This window comes from Peromyscus maniculatus, chromosome 17, assembly GCF_049852395.1.
Source record: "Peromyscus maniculatus bairdii isolate BWxNUB_F1_BW_parent chromosome 17, HU_Pman_BW_mat_3.1, whole genome shotgun sequence".
In the NCBI taxonomy this organism is placed as follows: Eukaryota; Metazoa; Chordata; class Mammalia; order Rodentia; family Cricetidae; genus Peromyscus; species Peromyscus maniculatus.
The window spans coordinates 30,341,680-30,366,983 of record NC_134868.1 but is presented as its reverse complement, the minus strand read 5'-3'; the positions used below and the strand labels follow the sequence as shown (position 1 = coordinate 30,366,983).

General features: G+C 43.1%; 1 protein-coding gene across 4 annotated transcripts; it reads right to left on the bottom strand.

Moving 5' to 3' along the window:
• Nucleotides 1-16,160: 16,160 nt before the first annotated feature.
• Triml1 (tripartite motif family like 1) lies at nt 16,161-24,964 on the bottom strand. 4 transcript variants are annotated; one of them, XM_042262841.2, is made up of 6 exons: nt 24,404-24,964; nt 24,063-24,158; nt 22,558-22,791; nt 20,617-20,639; nt 20,355-20,452; nt 16,161-17,037 (listed from the first exon to the last, which is right to left on the bottom strand). In XM_042262841.2, the coding sequence occupies exons 1-6, from the start codon at nt 24,827-24,829 to the stop codon at nt 16,502-16,504; spliced, it is 1,413 nt and encodes a 470-aa protein (XP_042118775.1). In that variant the 5' UTR covers nt 24,830-24,964; the 3' UTR covers nt 16,161-16,501. The 4 variants fall into 4 exon arrangements, with proteins under 4 accessions (XP_042118775.1, XP_006970925.1, XP_006970926.1 ...); XM_006970863.4 differs by having other exon boundaries at nt 16,161-17,040; nt 24,404-24,963; XM_006970864.3 differs by having other exon boundaries at nt 16,161-17,040; nt 22,558-22,788; nt 24,404-24,963.
• Between the last annotated feature and the right edge of the window lie 340 nt (nt 24,965-25,304).

Here is a 25,304-nt window from a genome sequence, read left to right as displayed (position 1 = left end):
TGCTGACTGTCCCTACACGCGTTTTCTTTTGAGCACTTGGCTGCAAATAATTCCCCATACTCCTCGTGGGTCTATGCAAGCAGATGACCCGTGAAGATGTGTTGAAGGCTTCTGTGTCAAAAGTTTAAATGCACACGTTTCGGACTGGATTTCCACTCTCTCTTCCTTATCCCCCTCATTCTAATTAGTTTGCAAATGGTCCCTAGTGAAGTCTCACCACTGTAAAAGTCTGAGACGTTACAATTAGCAAAATATATTCAAGCCAGAAAAGCATCTTAGGACTCAGCTGCATTTCAGACCAAAGGGTCTGTAGGAAGCCCACATCCTGACTGGAGCTGGTTACCACATAGCCTGAGAAAAGAAATAATATGCCCCCAACAGCCTGGTTGGCCAGCATTGGTGTTTGCTCTCCATGAGCAGGGCGCACTGGGGGGTTTACCTTATGCAGATAGAGTCTGAACAGCTGGCAGCCTGTGATTGGATAACACTCATCTGTTGTAGTTCAAAGACATTAGGTCACACTGGTTCTGTTGCTTGATTGCGAGTGTGTACTGGATGAGGTTGCACTGCATTTGTTCACTTGACACGGAAGCCCCTTCCATCCATGTTTTAACTCTCAAGGATGAAGACAGGTTTATCCGAACTTAACTCAGTTTACCAAATCTGTGTTCTGGGCTGACAGGGATACTCCTCCAGCCTCAAGGTCCTTTTGTGACCGTGCGGAGCAAAGATCCCTTATTCACCATTGCTTGTGACCTCAGAAAAAGAGAGAGTTCTCTGCAAGTCCAGCCCTGGCATCTGACTTTGACCCTACCATTATTAGAGCAGCACATTGCTGCGAGGTGGCTAGCTTGCAGCTGGGGTAATGACATCATTGGGGCTCGCTGTTCCTATTAAAAAGAAAAATATTGTTCTCAAACTCTTGATTAAGTTTCTCAGATTAAAGGAGATGCCCTTTTAGCTTTATTGACTTTTTCCTCCCCATTGAGTCTCAATTAGCATGCAAAGCAATTAGCTGGTCAGCACTGGCCTAAATTGACTAAATTATTTTCTTTTCCTTTGTTTTGTGTTGCTCAACTACAAACTTCCCAAAACAACAGACTTTTCTTGAGTGAGATGATTTCATCACACTACCCTCAAGGTTGCCTCTGGGTAGATTTCAGTACAAGGCAAAAAAAAAAATATCATGTTGGCGCTATTTGGTTTTGTTTCATTTTTTTCTTCCAATCTTTCATTTATTTTTACAATTTCCTACATGTACATAATATACAGTCATCAGATCCACCTCCATTTCTGTTCTCCCACAACCACGCGCGTATGCACTTCCCACCTTCATGCCCCTCCCCCTACTTTTTTCTCCTTTATTGTAACACACTTAAGACCTGTGAGTGAGAGCAGCTGGAATACTGACTGATCGCGTTGCCCTCATCATAGTCAGGTCTCAGGCAGTTAACCAATAGCTGTGGGGAGTTCTTGAGAATGTTGGCTGCAAAATGTCCAGATAGCATTTTACGGCCCTCCTCCTCATCCTCCTCTTCTTATATCCTTTCCATCTACTCTCCTACAATATTCCCTGAGTCTCGGGAGGGAGGTGTTTAGGTTGGTTTGTTTGTTTTTTTATTTTTAATTTTTTTCAAAACAGGGCCTCACACTATCATGTGTGCTGCCCCAAAACTCACCGTGTAGCCTAGACTAGCCTAAAGCTCGTGGTATATTCTTCCTGCCTTGGCCTCCCTAGTCCTGGGATTCTAGTCATGAACTACCATGCCCAGCACTCTTCGTTTTTTGTTTTTTTTTTTAAACCTGCATTTTTAAAGTGCTAAAATGATAAACACACATAGAATATATATTTAGGGACTATAGAAATTCTCTAATGATTTTTATGCTATCCTTATCGCTGATAAGTTTGGGCTTGATCTATCCTCTTATTCTAAGTGAGTTCTTTTACATTTTGAGATTCTAATATAATTACTTAATTTCCCCCTTCCTTTCCCTCCTTCTAAACCTTCTCATATAGCCCTCCTTGCTCAATTTCAAATTCATAATCTTTTTCATTCATTGTTGTTACATACATCTATAATATAGATGATAGAGATAGATAGGTAGTTAGATAGATAGATAGATAGATAGATAGATAGATAGATAGATAGATAGATAGATAGATAGATAGATTACTACTAAGTGCATAAATCCAATCAGCTCAGTCTGCATAATTACATATTTTTTTCAGTGCTGACTATTTGGTACTGGATAACCAGTTACTGTGCTCTTTTCTGGGGAAGACTGTTTCTCCCATTCCCAGCATTCCTCAGTTGCCTCTGGTTCTTTGTGTAGGGTTGTGGCCTCGTGGGCTTTGTGTTAGCATGTCTATTGTTATTGTCCTTGTTCGGTGCATATTTAGACAATCGTGTTGGGAGAAACTATGTAGGCAGCTTCTGCAGCATCTTTTGCTGTGGTTGTCACTGTATTTGGTTTTTGTGCTGCTTGGTTTTATGTCACCTTGATCCACGCTGGAGCTGATTGAGAGGAGGGAACTTCAGCTGAGAAAATGCTCCCACCAGACTGGCTTTGTGGGCAAGCCTGTGGTTCATTTTCTTGAGAGATGATTGATGTGGGTCATGCCACCCCTGCGTTGGTGGTCCTGGGTGCGGTGAGAAAGCAGGCTGAGCAAGCCATTAGAAGCAAACAAGTAAGCAGCACCCATCCGGAGCCATGGTGTCTGTTGTGCCTGACCTGACTTCTCTGGATGACAGACTACAAGATTTAAGCAGAAATAAACCTTTTCCTCTCCAAGTTGCTTTTGGTCATGGTGTTTTTAACATAGCAATAGAAATCCTTACTAAGATAGCTTTGTAGAAATTTTTTTAGACAATATATTGGATTATATTCTTTCTTTTTTTAATTAAGAAAATTTTTTCATTTGTTTTACACACCAATCAAAGATCCCCCTCTTCCCTTCTCCTGCCCCCTCCCAGCCTCTCCCTCCAACCCCCCCACTCCCACCCACAAGAAGACAAGGCCTCAGAATCCATCTGGTGCATGAGTGGGCCTTGTGGAGCCCACTACCTATGATGGGACACCTCTTGCAGCCTTGAGGTAGGGGGAAGGGCTTAGACTTGCCTCTACTAAATGTGCCTCTCCACGGGAGGCCTTGCCTTCTTGATTATATTCTTTTCCTCTCACAACTTCTCCAAGATTCCCCTACCAGCTTAACTTCGTGTTCTTTCTCTCTCTAAATAACAAAAACAGCTGAAGAAGAAATACCACACAAAAACAAATTTTATAAAAAGCATACACTGAAAAACATGGAGTCTGTTTTGGGTTGGCTAACTCCTCCTGAGCATGGAGCATGTCCTACAGTGTGGTTGACATACTCAGTGTCATTCCATGGGAGAAAATTGATTTCCCCTCTCACAGCAGGTATCCATTGCAAATAGTTTCTTGGTTAGAGGGAGGACTTTGTACTCACTTCCCTTTCTCTGTGCTGGGATTGATGACTGGCTCAAGTTTGTGCAGATATTGTACATGCTCTCTCCCCCCGCAAAGCTGAGGGATCTATGCAGAAGAGGGGGCAGAAAGACTGTAAGAATCAGAGGTGGTGGGTGATTCCAAATAACAGTCTTCCAGACATGACAAGGCTGGTACACATATGAACTCACAGAGATTGTGACAGCATCTTTAATTAATATTCAAAAGGCAAATGCTTGCTATGTACAAGGTATTGAAAGTCTGCTTATACCAGGTTGCCGGAAACATGTTGATGGACATCTCAACCTGACAATCATAAAATCTCTAGATATACTGAGAAAACTGCAAGTACTCCTGACCCAGAGTACTGCTATTTATTTTGAAATACCAATGGTACCCTCTGGTTGCTTAACTAAGACTGTGAGGCTTCATCTCTATTGATCGTCTGTTTTAAAAATGAACTCTGCTAGAATCTCAGGATCCTACATTTTTTAACAGAAAAGTAGAAAAAGTAAATGGAGCTTTCAATTTTCTTATTTTACTCTTTAAGGATGAATCTGAGGACTGAAGATATAGATCAGTTTTGTGGAGTGCTTCTCGAGAATGCAAGAGACCTTGTATTCAATCTCAGGCAAACTGAGAAATTCTGTAATCTCAGACCTCTGAAAGGTGACAGCTGCAGGAACAAAATCACAGTCATCTTTGGCTATACAGTGAATTCAAGGTCAACCTGTGCTATATAAGGCCTTGTCTCAAAAAAAAAAAGTATTTGATATCACTAACATACAATACTTCCCCCTTATGCACAGAGATATTTTCCAAGACCCGTAGTGATTGTCTCATACACACCTGCTCGCTCGCTTGCTCGCTCGCATGCACACACACACACACACACACACACACACATACATACTGCTTAATCAAACACATACATACCACTGATAGAAGTGAATTTGAAAGTTAGGCACAGACCAAGATTAACAACAATAGCTAGTAATAAAGTGAAATTTATAACAATAAACTGAAATGAAAGTTTTATGACTGTAGCCCCTCTCTGATGGAGAACCTTATTCCACATTCCTATTCGTACTTAAAGGACAAATATTATGGCTTTTCTTTGTAATGTCTGAAACAATAGTAATACTACCCTTGTACTTTGTGGCTGTTATTTAATAAAATAAGGTTGACTTGCTTACAAGCACTGAACTATTGAAACAGCTGGTATAACGATAGAAGGCCTGCTACCTGAGAGCAGGTGGAGAATAGAGCGTGAGTACACTATACAAGAGGAGAATTCACATACAGGACATGAAAGCCATCTTTTGCCCACACTGCTGAAGAAGACACACAATTTCCATGTAAAGAATTGTACATTTCCCAAGCCAGGCAGTGGTGGTGCACACCTTTAACCCCAGCACTCAGAAGGCAGAGGAACGCGGATCTCTGTGAGTTCGAGGCCAGCCTGGGCTACAGAGTGAGATCCAGGACAGGCTCTAAAGCTACATGGAGAAACCCTGCCTCGAAGAAAAAAAAAAAAAGATTTGTACATTTCCCAAATTTTCCAATGAATAGCTTCTCTTTAAAAGTGTTACATGTGTGTGTGTGGGGGGGTGTTTGGGTACACACGTGTCACAATATGAGTGTGTCACAGTGAGCATCAAGTGTGTTAATCAGACCATTTGTTGGAGTTGGTTCTTTCCTTCCACCCTGTGGAGTCAGCTCAAACAGGTCGTCAGTCTTGAGGCAAACGGGTTACTTGCTGAGCTATCTCGCTGCCCCTCCATTGATCATTTTTAACCTACTGTTTGGCCCTGTGTAACTAAAACCATGAATAATGAAAGTAAGGCTGAGGGAAGAAGCCCGTGGAATCATTTTCCCAGTGGCCGCCATCTTGATCTGCACGGTGCGCCAGCAGATAGCCTTGAGCTCTCTTGGCCTGCACTCTCATTGTTCCTTCGAACATCACTAGAGGGAGAATCTCTCTTGATCAATATGCCCATCTCTCCTGAAACAAAATGGTGCCACCACCCAATTTCAGTTACTATGTATATGCTGTTTGCTTTAAGAAGAACATCGTTTCTTCATCTCCAATCTGTCAGTCATGTAGATTGCCTGCTCGAAGAGCCCAGAGATTAGCGGTCCTCTCCCTGTTTGTGCACTACAACCTCCCCCAAATTCAAATGTTTAATCAAACTGACGCCTTCAACTAATTCTTATTAAAGAGTAATCTGGCCCAGGTGCTTCACATGGTGATGCATGCCTGGAATGCTAGTGCTCAGGGGACAGAGACAGGAACACCTGACTTCACCACCATCCTGAGCTACATAGGGAGCTCTAGGTCAGTCTCCACGACATAGTAAGACCCTGTCTCATTGAAGAAAATAATAATTATAAGCCTCAAATAAAGAAAAATACTAACAATGTAGACCAGTGACTACAAGGAGGCTTCAGCATTAGTCAATCTAGATAGCTACACTATTCTTCCACTTGGTAGAAAGCAGCTTTCCTAATAGTAATAGATATTATACACAGAACCTACCCTGTAATGATGTTTAATAAATATTGGGAAGTATTGTTCATCTGGGATATATTACCAAGAGATTATAATCCTACTAAAGAGAAAATACATTCCCAGGTATTCTTGCTGCTTTGATACACTAAAGTGCCAACACTACAGCTCAGAGAACTCAGCAGTTGCCACACGTCTTTCTTTATTCCCAGAACTTGGGAGTCAGAGGAAAGAAGATTTCCGTGAGTTCGAGGCCAGCCTGCTCTACACAGCAAGTTCCAGTCAGCCAGAAAATGAGACCTGTCTCAAAAACAAAGAAGGAGGAGCAGGAGTTAGAGGAAGGAGGAGGAGGAGGGCAAGAAAGGAGGAGGAGGGGGAGGGGAAGGGGAAGGGGAGGACCGCCACTCAGCATAACTCAGGGAGCTACAAACCTTAGTATCATGCTACAGTGATAAGCCATCAGGGTGACAAAGTCCTGGGCTTCCAAAGAAAGGATGCAAACCTGACTTCCAACACAGAGCCAAGATATTGTCCATAAAATGAAAGAGAGAAGAGCTAAAGATGATTAGAGCCCAATTTGCAGCAGACAAATACATCATTATTAAATAGATCCTGCATCTATCATCAGCTCCTTTCCAAGGTTACTCTCAGTCTTTTCTTTACAGCAGGTAAAAAGAAACAATTCAAGCTATTTATTCAGTTCTTCAGTTAATAACGTCAGTTTTCTGTATTTAATATGTAATGAGTATTTTATTCTGCAACCACAATAGTGTAAGAGGCCCGGAGCCAGACCACCTGCATCCACATGCTGTCTCTACTGGTCCTTAGCTCTGTGGAAGTGGGTGGATGATTCAGCCTTCTCGTGCCTCGCTGCCTCAGTCAGAAACCTAGAGAACAACAATAATTATCCCTTAGGTTGTTGTGAGGATAAAATGAGTTCGTGTGTTTCAGCATTTAGAACATTTAGTTCCAAGCAAGGCATAGGCATCTCAGGCATTTGCTCTCATTATTACGGTTATCGTTGTCGCGTTTTCAACACATTTCTTTTCCCAGAGGAATTGTGCTGCTAATGACGGCAGAAAACAATTTCAATGACAGTAACGGAGTTAATGACAATGCCTTGCTTGATGGGAGTCTTGGTCTCAGAGGTCTGGGCCTCTACGGCTGTGTATGTATCAGATGTGCAGACACATGTTTAGGGAGGAAAGCTTGAGGGGAAGAAAAGCTAGGCATCCATCACTAAACTCCACCTCATGTATTTTCTCTACAAGTTAGTTTATGAATCATATCATGGGAAGACCTTTAAGCTGCATAAATCAATAGCCTTCAGTACCTCCTGCAAAGCCCTCTCCCTATCGACAGGGGAAGACAATCTGATACCACGAGGTGGGGTGGAGATCCCAATAGTGACACATGGTTCTATTCTTGCACAAGGACAAAATTTTTCTTGGCTTGGATAAGTTTCATTTTTACAACCCTGCCCGCAGCACATGTGACCCATATACTGTTCTGTAGGGAAAGGCAGTCCGTACCGTACCATAAAGGTTGCTGGCAGGCTTTAAGGAGAGCCCAGCTTGATGCTCTGAAACTGATATGGCCGCCAGAGAGAGGGGCCACAGTGTCTGTGGTATTCTAATGGAAGATCAATTTAAATGCATAATTAGACATTTCAAACATGATTAGGTTGCCTTCTTAAATGTCACGGAAAGGATAATGTGGGCCCCTTTTATTTTTTTTTTTTTTTTTTTTTTTTGAGAGCTAGAGGAAACTTTATTCTCAGTCTCCCCTGCAGAGTAACTTGCAAATCTGAATGAAGCATGCTTCCCGAGAAATGAGGTGTAAGAAGGGGAGCAGAGAAACAGAACACACTCCAGAGTGCTATCTTGAGAGCGCTAAGACTGGGAGGGGAGGGCTCTAGGTTAAGGTAAGAGAGTGAGAGAGATCACTGCCAAAGGCCTCTAGCGGCCTTCTGCCATCTGTGAATCAAAATTAGTATTTCCGTATAAAACAATTTTCAAAAGAAATTTGAAATATCTTTTTTTTTTTTTTTAGTTTTTTTCAAGACAGGGTTTCTCTGTGTAGCTTTGTACCTTTCCTGGAACTCCCTCTGTAGACCAGGCTGGCCTCAAACTCACAGAGATCCGCCTGCCTCTGCCTCCCAAGTGCTGGGATTAATGGCATGCGCCTTTATCCTTAAATTTCTTTTTTAAAAAGGTGTGGTGAATCTCTCCCTCTCACCTCTCTCCCCCCACCCACCCACCCAACCACACACACTCATACACAGACACATACACTAGAATTAGTCTGTGAAACACAGAGTTTGGGGTAAGGACCCAAGAGAAAGAAGACCCAGTAGAGAGATGCCCAAAAATGTACCTTTAAGGACTGAGCCACTGTGTAGAGATGTATGGGTCTATACTGCTTAAAAGCTTCAAGCTCAGTCACAGGAAGGAAGAAATATTTGCCCCAAGTCAGAGCAGGTGGAGAAAGGCATTTTGCAGGAACTGTTTGAGAAAAGGGAGAATAATTTTTATGAGGTGACCTGGGATAGGTTAAAATTTAAGGGGGAAAAGGTCCCGACAGCTAGGTGTGGTGGCTTACCTCTGCGAGCACAGCACTAGGCTGGTTACTGTAAATTCAAGGCCAGCCTGTGCTAAATAGTGAGTCCTTGACCACTTAAGGCCACACAATGAGATCCTTAGCTAAAAGGGTAAGGGGTACAAGTGGGCTCAGTGGGTTCAGAGCGCATACTGCAGCCTGGTGGCGGCGGCGGCGCATGCCTTTAATCCCAGCAGGCAGAGGCTGCCAGAGATCTGAGTTCCAGGCCAGCCCGGTCTACAAAGCGAGATTCAGGACAGACAGGGCTGTACAGAGAAACCCTGCCCTGAAAAAACAAACAATAACAACTAAAAGAGCATGTACTGCTTTTGTGGGGGGTCTGGGGTTCAGTCCCCAGCACTCACATGGTAGCTCACAACCATCTATAACTCCAGTTCCGGGGTATTTGACACCCTCTGCTGACCTCCGTCACCAGACACACACATACGGTACACAGACAAATATGCAGAAAAAAACACTCACACACATAGAATTAAATAAATAATCATAAAAATAAAATAAATTAATAAAAAGACTTTATATTAAAAATATAAGGGAGTAGGGAAAAAAAAGAAATAAGGAAAATAACTCCTGGAAATTTTGAAGAGAAGCCAAGTGGTAAAAACTCACAAATACTGGCTGGAGAGATGGCTCAGCAGTTAAGAACACTGGCTGCTCCTCCAGCAGACCCAGGTGCCATGCCCAGCACCCACAAAGTTGTTCACAACTGTCTGTAAATCCAGTTCCAGAGAATCTAACATTCTCTTCTGGCTCCTTGGGCACCAAGTATACACAATAAAGCAAAACACTTAGACATATTTTAAAAAACTTTTTAATTCACTGACAGGAATCTGGGGTTGGAGTATGATGGCAATGAGGTTAGGAAAGTCAGAAATACAGCTTCCAGGAAAAATCGTTTCAATCCCATGGAAGAATTCATAGTTGATGCTCTTGGCAAGGTCAATTTGGAAGGCTGGGGGAGACTTACAGCCAGAAACGGCATGATACCTCAGTCTTAAGAGTTATTTCTGGTATAAGCCAATATCCCAAACTTCAGTTCTCACAGACAATGATGTAACTTTAATAATTATATTCCTAGTGGAGACATCAACTTTATTTTGATGTTCTGGTCAGTCTCGAGATTTCTATCTTTGCTATCAATTCATCCAACATAGATTTCATCTTGTACTATTTTTGTGATAATCTGAGCACCCCAAGAAGTAGATGTCAGACAAGAGTGACTATGCAAGGATTTTGGTAGTTGAGATAGATACTGACGAAAGATGTGAAATGAAGATAATTGCATTAACAAGCAAGTATCTAAAACTGGGAGCAGAGCCGGGGTAGTCTGCCTTCTCTGTTTCATCTTCTCCCACTGAAAGCTTTCGACGTTGTTATGACTGATCCTCAAACTGAAAAGAGATATTCATGGCATGCTTGAGTATGTCCCAGTCCCTGGAACCCCAGCATGGAGCTCTCTACAGGAAATAAAGGAGCTGCTTATGGCCACACTAAAGTGAAATGCAAAGGGCGTGGGGAGGCAGGGGCATGATAGGGAAGGCTAGATGAGTGTCTTGCTCATTATGCCAATGATTTCATAAGCCAAACTCAACCATCAGAGGACCCTGTGAGTCTCAGTTTGGAGTCCATACTGTGATCCTTGCCACTGCTAGCTAAACAGGAAATAAGTTTTAGGAAATGATAACTCATGTGAAGACATTGTAATGGACTTCAAAACACAGCAGTTGGATCCCTTGTCAATGGTATTCCCTACAATAGTCTTTGAGATATACTCTCTTGGCCCTTATGCCTTATAGTCCTTTTCCTTCCATTCAAACTTGTTTTTACCCAGAGTTCCTTTACCTAGTAAAAGGTGAGCATGGGGATAATGAGTTAAAACAAGCTAATTAAAAAGACACAAAGAAATATAGTGCATAGATTAAACATAAAATGCCCAAAACAAAAAGAAAATTCTGAATAGAAACCAAAGTCATCAGGTATGGTGATGCACATCTGAATCCAATACCTGGAAGACATAGGCCGAGGTCACAATTTCAAGGCCAACCTGGTCTACCTGGTGGTGCCTTGTCTCAAAAAAAAAAAAAAATGGCAAAGTAGTGAGTCAAAATGCATATAAAACAAGACAGCGACAAATTTCAAGGCTAGCTGAGATGGCTCCCTCAATAAAGCACTTGCCTTGCAAGCGTAATGGCCTGAGTTCAATCCTGAGAGCCCACGGAAAAACAGTGGGCATGGTACCCTGCCCACCTGCACCTGTCATTCCTATGCCCAGGAGGTGGAAACGGGGATTCCTGGGGTGCACTGGCTACCTACACTAGTCTAACAACAAAGCCAGAAAGGTCAACAGATCTTAGGCCTCAAACTTCCCTCTTTATGTCCTCCATGGTTGTGGTATAGGCCAGGATGTCTCTCCCACATTTCCTAACAAAGAGACCTGGTTGTGCCTTTTGGTGGAAGTGTCCTGGGTACATAACCTTGGCTGCAGGGAGTCACCTTGCTCACCCCATGCAATGACACACAGCGGTCAGTTGTGGTACTTAAAAGACCAAGCCATCTCATTTCAGTTCTGGAAGACCTTAGTCCAGCAGTGGCTCTTAACCTGTGGGTTGAGATAACACCTCTTGGGGTTGAACTCTTCCACAGGGGTCACCTAAGACCATTGGAAAACACATATATTTACAATATGATTCACAGCCAAGGGAAAATTACAATTATGAAGTATCAATGGAAACAATTATCATGGTTGAGGATCACCACAACATGAGAAAGGCTGGTAGCCTTAGGAAGGTAGAAAACCCACTAGAAAGGGACATGTTAGCTCCAGGGTGTCCCCTGTGTGTGGCCAAGGCAGCTTGTGAGACTTTCTCCTTCTCCTGTTAAATCTCTCTAAACAGTCCTGTTTTCCTCCTGGATTTCAAAGACTGTGGTTTTTGAGCCCCCTCATTAAAAAAATAAATAAATAAATGAACTGTCTTCTACACTCCCTCTCAGTATACCTCACAGGAACTCAAACTATGATAAAAAGACAGCCAAGGGTTTTGGTTTTTGGTTTCGGGTGGTTTTTTTTTTTTTTTTTTTTTTTTTTGAAAATTTTTACTAAAGAACAATTTACATACTAGAAATTGAACATATAAATTTCCAGCCCATTGCATTTTCATAGCCTGAACAATAGATACAAGCCGTGCCAGATAAAAAACAGCATTCCCAGCACCTCTGAGGGGACAGCACATTTAACAATTACTCTTTAAAATACCTCATAAAACTTTAACGAAGTCTAGCAGTTCTTCAGATCTATTGAGAAGAAAGACAAGCTCTTACATTGCCAGCTCTAGAGTCCTGAGCTCAAGGGAATAAAAGAATTTCATCTTTTAAGACAGAGTGTGCGCTGTGGCTCTCGGTGTTTGTATTTCTTTCAACTGGCTTTTGATGGTGTTCATTAATTTAAAAGAACTCATTATAAAAATAACCAGCAGAGACATAAGAGTAGCATGAATCCCTCTAGATCAGTCAGGAGGCTCTCCTGGTTTCTCCTGGAGAAACCAGACTAATGTTGGGATAACATCTCAAAGTGTCAGGCTGATGTTTCCCTGGGTGCTTTCTGAAGCTCTTCTCTGATGGTTTACTTCAAGGACATTGGCTTCCTGGAGTGACAGAAACAGAGAACCCTGGAGAACCAAATAAGACTCTCTTCTGTAAACAGGTTTGAAAAACGAGAAACTAAATCCAGGAAGACAGGGAGGGTTGGAACGGGAGAAGAGACAACTTAGGGAGGGACAGACTGAAGAGGCAAGAAGGGGAGCTGAGAAAGAAACCAGATGGAACTTCTGCAAGGGTTCTCCCCCTACAAGAGGGCCCTCACCACACGTGTGCATATCCCCAACACACACACACACACACACACACACACACACACACACACACACACACACACACACACAGATTCTACCTGTTCCCTCACCCTTTTTCCCACACCATTCATTTCTAGTAGGCCTATGCACAATCCCTCTTTACCCTTCCTTTAATAAAAACTCTTACAGTGCGTTTCGTTGTACCTCGTGTTTTCTCTCGCATGGTAAATACTGCAACAAATAAATAACAGCTGTCATGACAAGCTTAGAGGCCCAGACACAGCTTCTGGCAGGCAACACCTGGACCCAGGAAAAGCCATAAGCTAACCTCACCCAGTGGGGCCTGCATCTAAGAGGAAATACTTGACATTCCAAACACTCCCCATACCCCTAGACAAATGTCACCCAATCAAGGTCCTGAACCCTGGAAATCCCCTCACTCCAACCTCTGCTAAGATAAAAACCCTACCCTGCCTGGGCTCTGGGTTCTCTCCTCTCACCACTACATCAGACAGAGTGTCCAAGCCCTGAGCTTGAAAATAAAGGCTCTTTGCTTTTACATACAGGATTTGGTCTCCGTGGTGGTCTTTGGGGGTCCCCATGAGCATACCAGAGCCACAACAGGAGGCCGGGATGCTTGTTTCACAGCCTCGGCACTTCGTTTTTTGCACCTGGCTAACCAGAAGCAGATGTAGCACAGAGGCAATGAAATCTAAGTGTCAGGCCACTCATTTACTTGAGATCCTGACCCTATTTTATCATTTGTAATTTTTTGATTATTCATCTTTTAAATGACTTCATTTGCATAAGCTTCAGGCCTCATAAAACCTTGCTCCATACTGGAAGCCAATAAAAATTCTCTCTCTCTTTCTCTCTTTCTCTCTTTCTCTTTCTCTCTCTCTCTCTCTCTCTCTCTCTCTCTCTCTCTCTCTCTCTCTCTCTCTCTCTCTCCTCTCTCTCTCTCTCTCTCTCTCTCTCTCTCTCTCTCTCCTTGTCCCTCCCTCTCTCCCTCCCTCCCCTTTGCTCTCTCTCCATCCCACAGCTCCTTCCTTCACATCTTCCAAGTGTTAGGATTGCAGTGTGTGCTCCTGTACCTCCCTGGGCAAAAGGACGCCTGTGAAATATGAAAAACTAATCCACAAGGGTTTTTTCCCCTCTTTTTCTGACTTTTACTATCTTTCTTTTCATATATATTTTAGATGTTTTGATGCCATTTTCCATATTCCATCAATATCCTGTGCTATTCCTGACCCCTTTCTGAAGAATTTTTTGAAGTGGTCATTTGGAGGGCAGAGGAGAAGCAACTAAATGTGTTGTCCCCCATGAAGACTTTGTCTCCTCACAAAATCCCCACACTAAGTAGGTACTTCTCACTTTTCAGAGGAGCACTCCCTGAGAGTTGAAAGGCTTTGTGAGGAATCATACTCCAACTCTTTATACCAAACCTTCTTATTTCATCTTGTCTTGACATAAATACAACATATATAAATATATGTGTGTGTATATGTTGTATTTATATATATACTTTCATATATATGAAATATATATTTTTCATATATATATGAAATATATATTTAAACATATATTTTTTTCATATATATAGTTTTTCAAGACAGGCTTTCTGTATGTATCTCTGGCTATCCTACAAGTCAGATCTGTAGGCCAGACTGGCCTTGAACTCACAGACATCTGCCTGGCTTTGCCTCGTGAGTGCTGGGATTAAAGGTGTGCGCCACCACACCAGGCAGTACTTCTTGGAAGACGGGACAGAGAGCATACTCTTTCCCTTCTCTGAGATCTGTGACCTCTGCTCCATTAATACAAAAGTTGAGTCATATCCTGGGGGCTGCCTAAGCCTGTGTGCAACATCTGCACAGGTGTACAGCTACAAGCCCAGGGCCACGAGGTCTGCCAGGCACCATCCTGCCTGCAGGACACACAACTGGGCAATCATTAAACACACTCACAGGGTTGTGTGCATTTGGTATAGCTACAAATGGAGAACACTGTAAATGTTCACAGTAAGGGAGGGGCAACATACATGAAAATGGACAGTTGGTGCTGCTCACCTTTAATCCCGGCAGAGGCGGAGGTGGAGATGGAGGGGGAGGGGGAGGGGGAGGGGGAGGCAGAGGCAGGCAGCAGGAGGATCTCTGAGGTCAAGGCCAGCCTGGTCTGCAGAGCAAGTTCCAGGACAGCCAGGGGCACACAGAGAAACCCCATCTCAAAAAAAAAAAAAAAAAAAAAAAAAAAAAAAAAAAAAAAAAGAGCTATTTAGTTTAATAGTAAATAAGAAAGAAATCTGTTGGTCATGTAAATTAGTCATGCCACCCCCATCCCCATTCATTGTTTTACTATGTGTGGTGACAGAATGAAAATACAAATGTAAACACACAGAAGAGAGTGTTTTCCTGCATTTGAAGTCTGGTTCCCATCTGCTCCCTGCCTTTCTGGGGCACACAGCTGAAGTGTATCACAGTAAAAGAGAAAGTAGAGCCCAGCGGTGATTGGTGCATGGCTTTAATCCCAGCACTCGGGAAGCAGAGGCAGGTGGATCTCTGTGAGTTTGAGGCCAGCCTGGTCTACAAAGCAAGTTTCAGAACAGCCAGGACTCTGCTACACAAAGAAACCCTGTCTCAAAAAACCAAAGAGAGAGAGAGAGAGAGACAGACAGAAAATAGATTTAGGTCGATGAAGGAGATGAACATGAACCATAACACAAACCTAAGTTACTGACTTCTTGTGGGCCTTGCATGTAAATAGGGTTTGTTTGTTTTATTGTTGATGAAACAAGTCCCCCATGAAGCCTCGGCTGGCCTCAAACTTGCTGTGTAATCAAAACTGATTTTGAATTCCTGATCCTCCTCCTTCCATCCATGTTGTGATTACATTGATTACAGGTATGCACCACTATGCCCTGCTCAAGATTAAGACTCTCTTTTCTCGCTCGCTCGCTCTTTCTCATCTCTCATCTCTCCCTCTCTCTCATCTAGTTTCTATTTTAGACAAAACCCATGACATTTTCCCCCTGAAAACCTTTAATTAGGCAGCTGTGTGGTGGTCAAGTCCCAACGGCTGGCTTGTCTTTTCTATGACATTATGATTGGTGACATTCTTCAATGTAAGGTAGATTTCTATAAAAAAAGGATGGACAGAAAAATGCCAAAGGTAAAGACCACAAAAATGGGGTGCATGTTGCAGACCTCTTCCAGCAGGTGATATGAGATCTACCTAAAAGATTTTCACCTGAACACATTTCCATCCTCCCAGAATCTGGCAGTCTGAGACGGGAAAGGCTAGCATCCACCTTCCAGTGACTAAAAGACTTCTGCTCTTAGCAAGTATCAGAAGTATAACCAACACCCTCAGCTAAAACCCAAGCTATTTGGCATCTGTCACCTTGATACATTTATTGATCAGACCTTTAGCTGCAATAAACCACAGAAAATTCTAGGCTCTTAAGATCATAGTCACATGAATGGTCTTGATGATCAAAACAAATCTAAACAACCTTCTAAACTTGTAAGCCTTCCTGAGGATGAGGACTCCGGGCCTCATGGGGAAAAGTAGCTTTTCAGAGGAGGCTGAGCCCTAAGTCTCTGTCACCCACTGTAGATGGAGGAGCTCACTCTTGAGGTGGCCGCTCAGGCAAAGCTATACATGATAGATAAGAACCCAAGCTGCACAGTGCTAGAAAAGCAAATAAGCAGACTGAAAAAAAAAAAATGATGTGTATTTATCAAACTGGCCTATGACAGACAGGTAAAAGAGGACTGTAACAGTGCTGTACAGTGTGTGGCCAGCACACACGAGGTAGCTCACGTAACCAACTGGGTTAAAGGCAGGGTAACAGCTTTCTGTTCTTGGTGTTGAATAGATTTTTAATCGACTCTTCATTGCAGAACTGGGTTGGTGGGAAGTCTTTAGGGAGGGAGGATTTCCTTTTTTTTTTCTTTTCTTTTCAGATCATCTGATGCGTGAAGGCTTTGAACGCACTTACCGTCTCAGTGATTAGGCTGGTCCTTGCCCTTGTCTTTGAAGGCTCAGGGCATGTCCCTCAGATGTGGCAAATGATAAGAGGGTCTGTGTTTGTCCCTTCGTTTGGAAGACAAGGGGAGAAGATGGGTCTGAGAGCTTCATGGAAAGCGTTTGAGGGGAAGCTGTAGATGAGGGACTCATCTGTCACGTTGTAGAATGCTATATGTCCAGACTCATAGTCCAAGAACACACCGACCTTATGCACAGGCTCTCGGACATGTTGACCTTTCAAAGGCGATGAAACCCAGAGACTGTAATCATCGCCAATTTTTAAGCCTATAAGGGAGAAGAGGTCCCCAGGGGGTTTGGGGAGATTCCCTTTTCTGATCACAGAGTCCTTGCAGATGCCCACTTCCCACTCAGTCTTGTTTCCCACTTCCACCTCCCAGTAGTGCCTCCCACAGGTGAAGATCTGCGCTCCCAACACAGTTGCAGACTGATCAAATCTTTCTGGGTTGTCAGGTAATTGCTGTCTGGTTCCTCCATATCTCACACTTTTCAGATCATCCGACAAAACTAGGTAGGCATTGGCTGTGGCTGGATCTAGGGTTACATCTGCTGCAAGAAGAGAAAAGAGTGAATCATCTGACATCCTTGGAAGCCTCCCATATATATTCATTTTAAGATAAATTCTTAATAGCTAGTCCTGTTATTATTTATCTGTGTTTGAGACAGGACCTAACCACGTAGCCGAGGCTGGACTTGAACTTGGCAGTTCTCTCCCACATTAGCGTTTTCAGTGCTGAGATTTAGACATGTCTACCAAGCCTAGCTAGGCCTATTCTTTAAATGTAACTCAGGTGTTAGCCAGGCAAGCAATTGCAGCACTCATAAGACTAAAGCAAGAGTGTATGACTCCAAAGCCAGCCTGGACTACACAGTAAGTAGAAGGAAAACCTAGGCTACATAGCAATATCTAGTTTCAGAACCAAATTTGAGGCCAAACTGTTCTATGCAGAGAGTTCAAGACCAGCCTGCTTTATAGTGTAAGACCCTATTTCAAAATAAACAAGAAGGATTTTAAATGTAATTTCAGTGAATTTGCTGAGATAGCCTTCTTGAGAAAAGAAAAAGTACATCCTGGTGGTGGTGGTGGTGGTGGTGGTGGCAGCGGCGGCGGCGGCGGCTCATGCCTTTAATCCCAGCACCAGGAGACAGGGACAAGATCTCTGTGAGTTCAAGGCCAGCCAGGTCTGCTCTCAAGTTCCAAGACAGCCAGGGCTACACAGAAAAACTCTGTCTCAAAAAAAAGAAAGAAAAGAAAAGAAAAGAGGAAAAAGAAAGGAAGGAAGGAAGGAAGGAAAGAAGGAAGGAAAAGAAAGAAAGAAGAAGAGAGAGAGAGAGAGAGAGAGAGAGAGAGAGAGAGAGAGAGAGAGAGAGAGAGAGAGAGAAGATCCACCTCTAGCTACACTTGGTATCTTATGTCAGTAATCCCAATACTTAGGAATCTTAGGTATGAGGATTACCATAAGTTTAAGGCTAGCTTGGAATATGTGATGAGACCCTATCTCAAAATAAACAAAAAACAGAACAGAATCTCTGAGCTCATTTCTTACAGATAGTGAAGTTATCAGAAAGAATAGACTCATGTGCAGAGAGACTCTGCACACTCGTGATGGTGAAAGGAACCTAGAAATATAAGAAAAGTTGTTTCCTAGACAAAATACAAGGATGTCTTGCTGTTAGCCATGGCAGGATTTCTGCAGTTCCGAAAGGAGACAGACAGGTAATTAACATTTGTTGCACTCCTTCTAAAATGTAAATCATTTCCTATGCATTAATGCATTTAACCATTGTGGCAATCATAATTTTTCATGTGTATATGTGTGTGTGTGTGTGTGTGTGTGTGTGTGTGTGTGTGTGTGTGTGTATACATACACATATAGAAACTAGCTAGGCCGTATACTGTAATCTCTGCACTCATGAGGTAGAAGCTAGAGGAGTCAGAGTGTAAGGTCTTCTTCAGTTACATAATGAACTGGAGGCCAGCCTGGGCTCCGTGAGACCTTGTCTCAACTATTATAATAATAATAATAATTTAAATTTTTAAAAATCGGCATAGAGATAGAGCTCAAGGATAGAGTACTTGCCTCTCATCCACAGGGCCCTAGAGGCAATCCCCAATGCTGTAATAGTAGTTGTAATACTAATAATAATAATTTAAAAATTAACCCAGACCAGATGGCACAAGCCTGTAATCCCAATACTTGAAAGGCTACAGCCGAAAGATTCCCATGAATTTGAATGAGGCCAGCCTGGGCTACATAACAAGACTCTGTCAAGTAAATAAACAAACAGACAAATAAATAAATAAAGTAACAAGGGCTAGAGAGATGGCTCTGTGGTTAAAAGCGCATGATATTCTTCCAGAGGACCTGAGTTATATCCCAGTACTCCTGCGTGGTAGCTCACAACTCCCTGAAATGCCATCTCCAGGGGATCTGACATCTTCGGCCTCCTTGGGTACCTGAATTCATGTTCACATATATGCATAGTTAAGAGCAAATCCTTTTTTTTTTTTTTAATTAGGAAAACAAATTTGAAGGAAGGGCTGGAGGTGTCTCACTCTTGGTAGAATGCCTGTCTAACGTGCACAAAGCCCTGGGTTCAATCCCCAGCAGCGCACAAAGCCTGGTGCGGTCGAACAAACTTGTCACCACAACACTTTGGAGGTAGAATCAGGAGGACCAGAAATTTGAGATTATCCTTGACTACATAGGAAGTTCTAGGTTAGCCTGGGCTCTTATTTACTAAATGCGTAACAATTAAATTAAAAACAAATTTAAAAGAAAATTGAAATTCTTAGAGACTAACTACTAAGATTACAAAAATCATTGTATATGATAACAGCAAAATTCTATTCATATTGTTCACCATACCATGGTCAAATGCAGCTTTGTGGGAGTTAGCACAACAGTGACAACATCATAATGCATCTATGAGCTCCTGGGAGCTTTATCTCCACTCACCCGTGAGGAAGTCACAGGAGAGGCCTCAAGATTTCACCGACTCCTGATGGGATAATTTACCCCCACTGAAGCAGGCAAACAAGCAGTCAAGTTTGGGGCCCCATTTGGTTTTGAGTTGTTTTCCATACATACCCTCTTGTAATAATGTAGTTGGCAGTCTAGTGCCTTCATTTGTATGCACTGTGTGCACACACCCCTCTCCAACCAATGCACCCAGTAACTACAGGATGCCCTGTACCCCAGTATGCATCAGGCTCTGCATGCCCCCATCTTTGAACAATGGCGGTAGTTTACCATTATGGATAACAATCCAAATTAGACAGTTTCTATTCAAATGTATTCCCAAAGTATCTGGCTATGACAAATAGAAGGACCTGCCTCAAACAGAGTCAAAGACTAACACTCAAGGTTGTCCTCTGACCTCTATACCCATTGAATGGGTATACATACACCTGAACACACACATACACACACTACAATCACTCTCACTGCTTGCTTGCACACACACACACACACACACACACACACACAAAGATTAAAACAAAAGAATTTAAGCTAGATTTTATCCTGACACAGAGAGAGCTGACAAAGCAGGATCCTCCGCATGAGGATTATTGTATGTGGTGTGTGTGGTGTGTGCACATCACAGAACAAGGAGACAAAAGCAGAACCTTTTGACATCAAGGAGAGCCTGACAACCTCAAGCAAGGCTCCCTGCCTCTTGGCTCAAGCGTAGGCGGTGTTTGTAACTCGGTGCTTAGCCCTCGCTCAGGAACCTGTCGCTGGGAACCTTATGTCCAAATATTTGATGCCAGGAGTTGCCCAGGAGCTCAGCGGTGCCTACAACATGTGCTGAACTTAACTATGGAAATCTCTGGACATGTGACAAGGAGGCAGACTTACTGCTGAATTTTCTCAGCATATCCCTCATCCCAGTGATGCGGCACAGGCTCAGTTCCGTGATGGTGGTCTCTGGACACTGAAGCAACAGCAGCTCACACCTTCCAAGAGAACAGAGAGCCTCAGTCTCTCCTTGGCACATATTACATGACCTAGTCCAACCATCTCTCCCCAACAACATCCACATCCTCATCCCCACATCATCCCTATTTCATTGGCACCAGATCTCCATATGGTACCCACTAGAGATGTGATGGAAACCTACCGATCCATGGCTCCTCTGACTTCCTAAGGATACAAAGAGAAGAAGGTTACTATCTGCTCGTGTCAATCACTATCGAACATTGAATCCACGCTCATTTCACAGAATCTACTTTCATGGTCCTGTGTAACAGACGGGCTAACAGACAGAGAGTCAAGGCCTGGCTTCTTCTAGGGATGGTTTTTAATGAACATGAGATATTTCTCACATTGAGCAGAGAATAGTTTGTTCTTTTATTCTCATCCATGCCTTTAATTAAACAACTTATCACATAGAAGGAAGGTCCTTTGCCAATGCATGAATACGGAGGCGGGAGGAGAGCTAAGGAAGTCTGTTCTTGGATCACGTGAATCCCAGCCATGGACAGCACTCAGGTGGTTCACCTTGACAGCAATCACCTTACCCACTAAGCAATCTCTTGTTGCCTCTTAAAAAGTCTTTTTTTAAAATGTGTTTTAACTTCATTAGCATATTTGTTATGCATAATAATGGTTACATCCTGACATTTTCATGCTAATACAGAATATATTTTGATGTATTCACATATGCAAATAAGGCATTCTGATCTTGTCCTCTTATTCATCCCCTTCCTTTTCCCAACATGCCCACAATTCTACTCACATGACTTGTTTGTTTGTTTGTTTGATAACCCAATGAGTTTAATTAGGGTTCTTTATGGGGGCATGGGTAAGAGATTATTTACAGAACATTGGCAGCTTGCTAGTGGCTACATCATTGAAAAAAATGTCTCAGCTGGCCAGTGGTAGTGCACACCTTTAATCCCAGCTCTCAAGAGGCAGAGGCAGGTGGATCTCTGAGAGTTCAAAGCCAACCTGGGCTACAGAGTGAGTTCCAGGAAAGGCACAAAGCTACACAGAAAAACCCTGACTCAGATAAAAAAAAGAAAGAAAAGAAAAGAAATGTTTCTCCCACCACCAGCAACCATGAACTTCCTGCCAATATATGCTCAGAGAAAAGTAGGACTCCAAAGCCCCCTTCCCTTGTTCAGAATGAAGCCAAATATTAACCTCATGTCCCAGAACCAGAGATGAGCAAAGAAAAATGATTCAGGGAAAGCAGAGACCAAGGCCATGCTGGGGTTTTTTTTCTTTCTTTCTTTTTTTTTTTTTAATGTCATTTAGTCATTCAGAAGACACAAAATTAGATGGCACTCTGTAGAATCTGATTGTGAATAAACTTGAAGCTGAAGTGGGTCCCAGATGATGCTAATGAGTGCAGTAGCCTAGGGAAGGCAGTAGACAAAGATGGAACTGGGGACTTGGCCCCAGGACCACATGGGTTCTGCCACCTGTTAACTCTAGTACAAGCATCTCTCCTTAACTGTCATGCATCTGATTAGGAAATATTTGCTATTCCAGGTCCATTTTGTAGATGATGACAATTGCCTGTAGGCTATGTGACACCAGTGCTCACCTTTACCAGATCTTTGAGAAGAGAGACTTGGCCACACCCAGCAACTTACAAATAAATAACGAATTACTAGACAAAGCTGAATTTGCACAGGTAGCTACAGAAGAAACTACAGTTATCTCTGGGCAAGTTTTTTTTTTTTTTCTCTTTGTTTGATTTTTCCTCCTTGTCAAGAATTTTTCCTACACAGAAAATCAGTTCCTTAGGAAAACTATGTTTAAGGCAGAACTTAATTGTTCGGATGAATACAGAAAAATATGTTTCCTGTGACTGGAAATACAATGGAGCCACCATGCATATTTTTTTTTTCTTTCGAGACAGGGTTTCTCTGTGTAGCTTTGCGCCTTTCCTGGAACTCACTTGGTAGTCCAGGCTGGCCTCGAACTCAGAGAGATCCGCCTAGCTCTGCCTCCCGAGTGCTGGGATTAAAGGCGTGCGCCACCACCGCCACCTGAACATGCATTTTCTTTTTCCCATTAATTTTCCCCAGTGTCCTCATGAAGTTTGCCTCACCTCAAAAGACTCCAAAGTCAAGTTCTGACAGGTGAACTCGATCCGCCCAATCATTTTGCTGAGGCGTTTGACTTGCTTGGTCAGGTGGATCTCGTTTTCCCTCAGCTTCTTGAAGTTCGCTTTTTCCTCCTTCTCCAGGAGCTGAAGCTGTAGCTGCTCCTCTTCCTTCAGGAACTGGTGCATCTTCATATATTCAGACACCACAACCTGCTTGCACGTCTTTGTCTCCTCCTGCTATCACATGTGCACAGAAATGCTCGAGCATACCCATGTGTTTGTATATGCACACACACACACACACACACACACACACACACACACACACACACGTTAGCAACAGAAACACTCCTATAATGTATACCTTACATTGACAAGATAGATGAAGAGTGAAGTTTTGAAAGGTGTGTATGGTCACAACAGTCAACACTATCAGATTTTCTAAGCTAAGAACTGTCTTTTCTACATAGCGAGTTCCTGAGCAGCCTGGATCATTCAGCAAAACTATGTCTCACAAAACAAACAAAAAACTCAAAGTCTGTCATGCATGGTGATACACCACACCTGAAATTCCAGCACTTGGAGGGGCTAAGACAGGAAAAAAAATCAGGAGTTCGAGGCTAGCCTGGGCTACTTAGGGAGAGCCTGCCTCAAACAAAACAAACTTCCTCTGAGTTTACTGGGAAATTCAGATATTCACTTCAACTGTACAAGGATATAGGTGTGTGTGTGTGTGTGTGTGTGTGTGTGTGTGTGTGTGTGTGTGTGTGTGTGTGTGCCACAGTGCATGTGTGCAGACCATAGACAACCTCAGGTGTAATCAGTCTTTACATTCAACCTTGTTTGAGACAGGGTCTCCTTGTTCACTGCTGTGCACACCAGGCTATCCTGTCTATGAGCTTCTGGAGATTGTCATGTCTCTGTCTCCCACAAGGGGTTACAAATACTTGTCCTGGCTTTCATGTGGGTTCTGGATGTCCAAACTCAGGTCATCAGGCTTGCACGGCAAGTGTTTTTGGTTTTGGTTTTGGTTTTAGCCCACTGAGCCATGGCCCTAATCTACACTGTGCCATATTAAACATTTAATTCTTTCCTTTAACTGCTAGGCAATTTAAGTCCAAATCTGTGACTAACCTTAGGCGTTCCTTCCAGTACGCTTCAATCTACTATTTTACCATTATTGTCTCTTTATTTCTTTTCATTTGCATGCAGTTTTTCCCTAAGCTTTTGAGAGACTTGTTTTTAAAATGGCTTCCACCCTGTCTTGCAAAGCTGCTGCTTGGATTTTGAATACTACTCATCAGAGTCACCAGAGATAGAGGCTAGCCCAGGAAGAAACACAAGGAGAAGTAAAGGTCCCTGTAGTGAGAGAAGTTGAGCAGAACTGTGATGATCCTAGGTGAACACAGAGAGGCAGGCAGCCCCAAAGCAGGACGCGAAATGGTCCTTTCTCCCTGACATTTCACCAGGTAGCTCACACCCAAGACCAAACATAGACAGACACTGACCTTGCACAGCACCTCTCGCTCCTTCTCGTGGTTCAGTATAGCCTGGGCTTCCTTCTTTTTTTTCCGTAAAAGACTGAGGATGTCCTGGAGTTTTTCCTGCAGTAGAAACAAACCCCTTGGCAAAGAGCAGAGTTCCCAGGGGTGAAAAGATCCAGAACACTAGTCACTGGAAGATGACAGAGATTCTCAAAGAAAAGGTGGAAGCGGGATCCAAGTTAGTTTGTAGTGTGCTACCTGAAGATATATGCCCATAGCTGTCACTGACAGAGGCCACTATGCACTAAGGGATGGGACCAGTTCTGTGCTTGGAGCTTTGACACTGAACCACCCACCCAACTTACTTTGTGTTGCTCCTCGGCCTCACTTGAGAAATATGCCCTGTTTATCCCATGACTTTGGGTTGAGAAATTAATTACACTCTGCTCATCATCAGAGAACACCCTGCTGGCGCCCGGCGTCCTTGCACAGCTGCTCTGCTCATCCTCACTCTGCAGGACCTGGGATCGCAGCTGCCTGCCAATGCTAGCCAGTCTCCCCAGTCGTTCATTAGCTTGGAAGTGAGGAGCTCCCAAAGTCCTCCAGCACTCGGGACAAGATAAAGGCGTGTTATGTTCCTCCCAGCTCTTGAGGAGACACATCAGACAGAAGCTGTGCCCACACTCGGTGGTCACCGGACTGTTGAAATAGTCCAGGCAGATGAAACAGGTGAGCTCTTCTCTGAGGCTCTCCATCAAGTCTGGGGTGGATGTTTTCTCTTGGATGGACATCAAAACAAGGCTACGCGTCTAGTCTGGGATTACGGAAGTCCTCTTCAGTCACAACGGGGTGATCAGGTGCTGTGTTGTTGTTACAAGAAACTCTTGCTCTCCTCTGTGCCTGATTACACCAAATGGTATGTATTCTCCAGCACAAAGCCAATTGTGACTTAATGTGGAACTCCTGGGCACTGACTCATCGCCAACCCCAAACTTTTATTGAATCTATTCTATGTATGCCACATGCTAGATGCTGGGGATCCAATATAGTTGGGATTTTTTTTTTTTTTAGTTAGTTCCTATACATAAACAACATCATGAAACCATTTAAACACATAGGTTTGGGGCTCAGAGGGTTAATTACTTAGCACAAATCAGCACAAAGATTGTGGCAGCCTCTGCTACATGAATAGGAAGTGTGGTCTAAATCCTTCAGGAGACTGTACTCAAGAAAACTAGTTAGGGAAGAAGACAACTACAACATATA

Coding starts and splice junctions, on each gene's coding strand:
- Triml1 (XM_006970863.4), bottom strand. CDS start 24,829: ATGTCCATCCAAGAGAAAACATCCACCCCAGACTTGATGGAGAGCCTC. Junction 22,792..24,062: donor AGCGAGAGGTGCTGTGCAAG/GTCAGTGTCTGT, acceptor CACATGTGATAG/CAGGAGGAGACAAAGACGTG. Junction 20,453..20,616: donor GTCAGAGGAGCCATGGATCG/GTAGGTTTCCAT, acceptor TTCTCTTGGAAG/GTGTGAGCTGCTGTTGCTTC.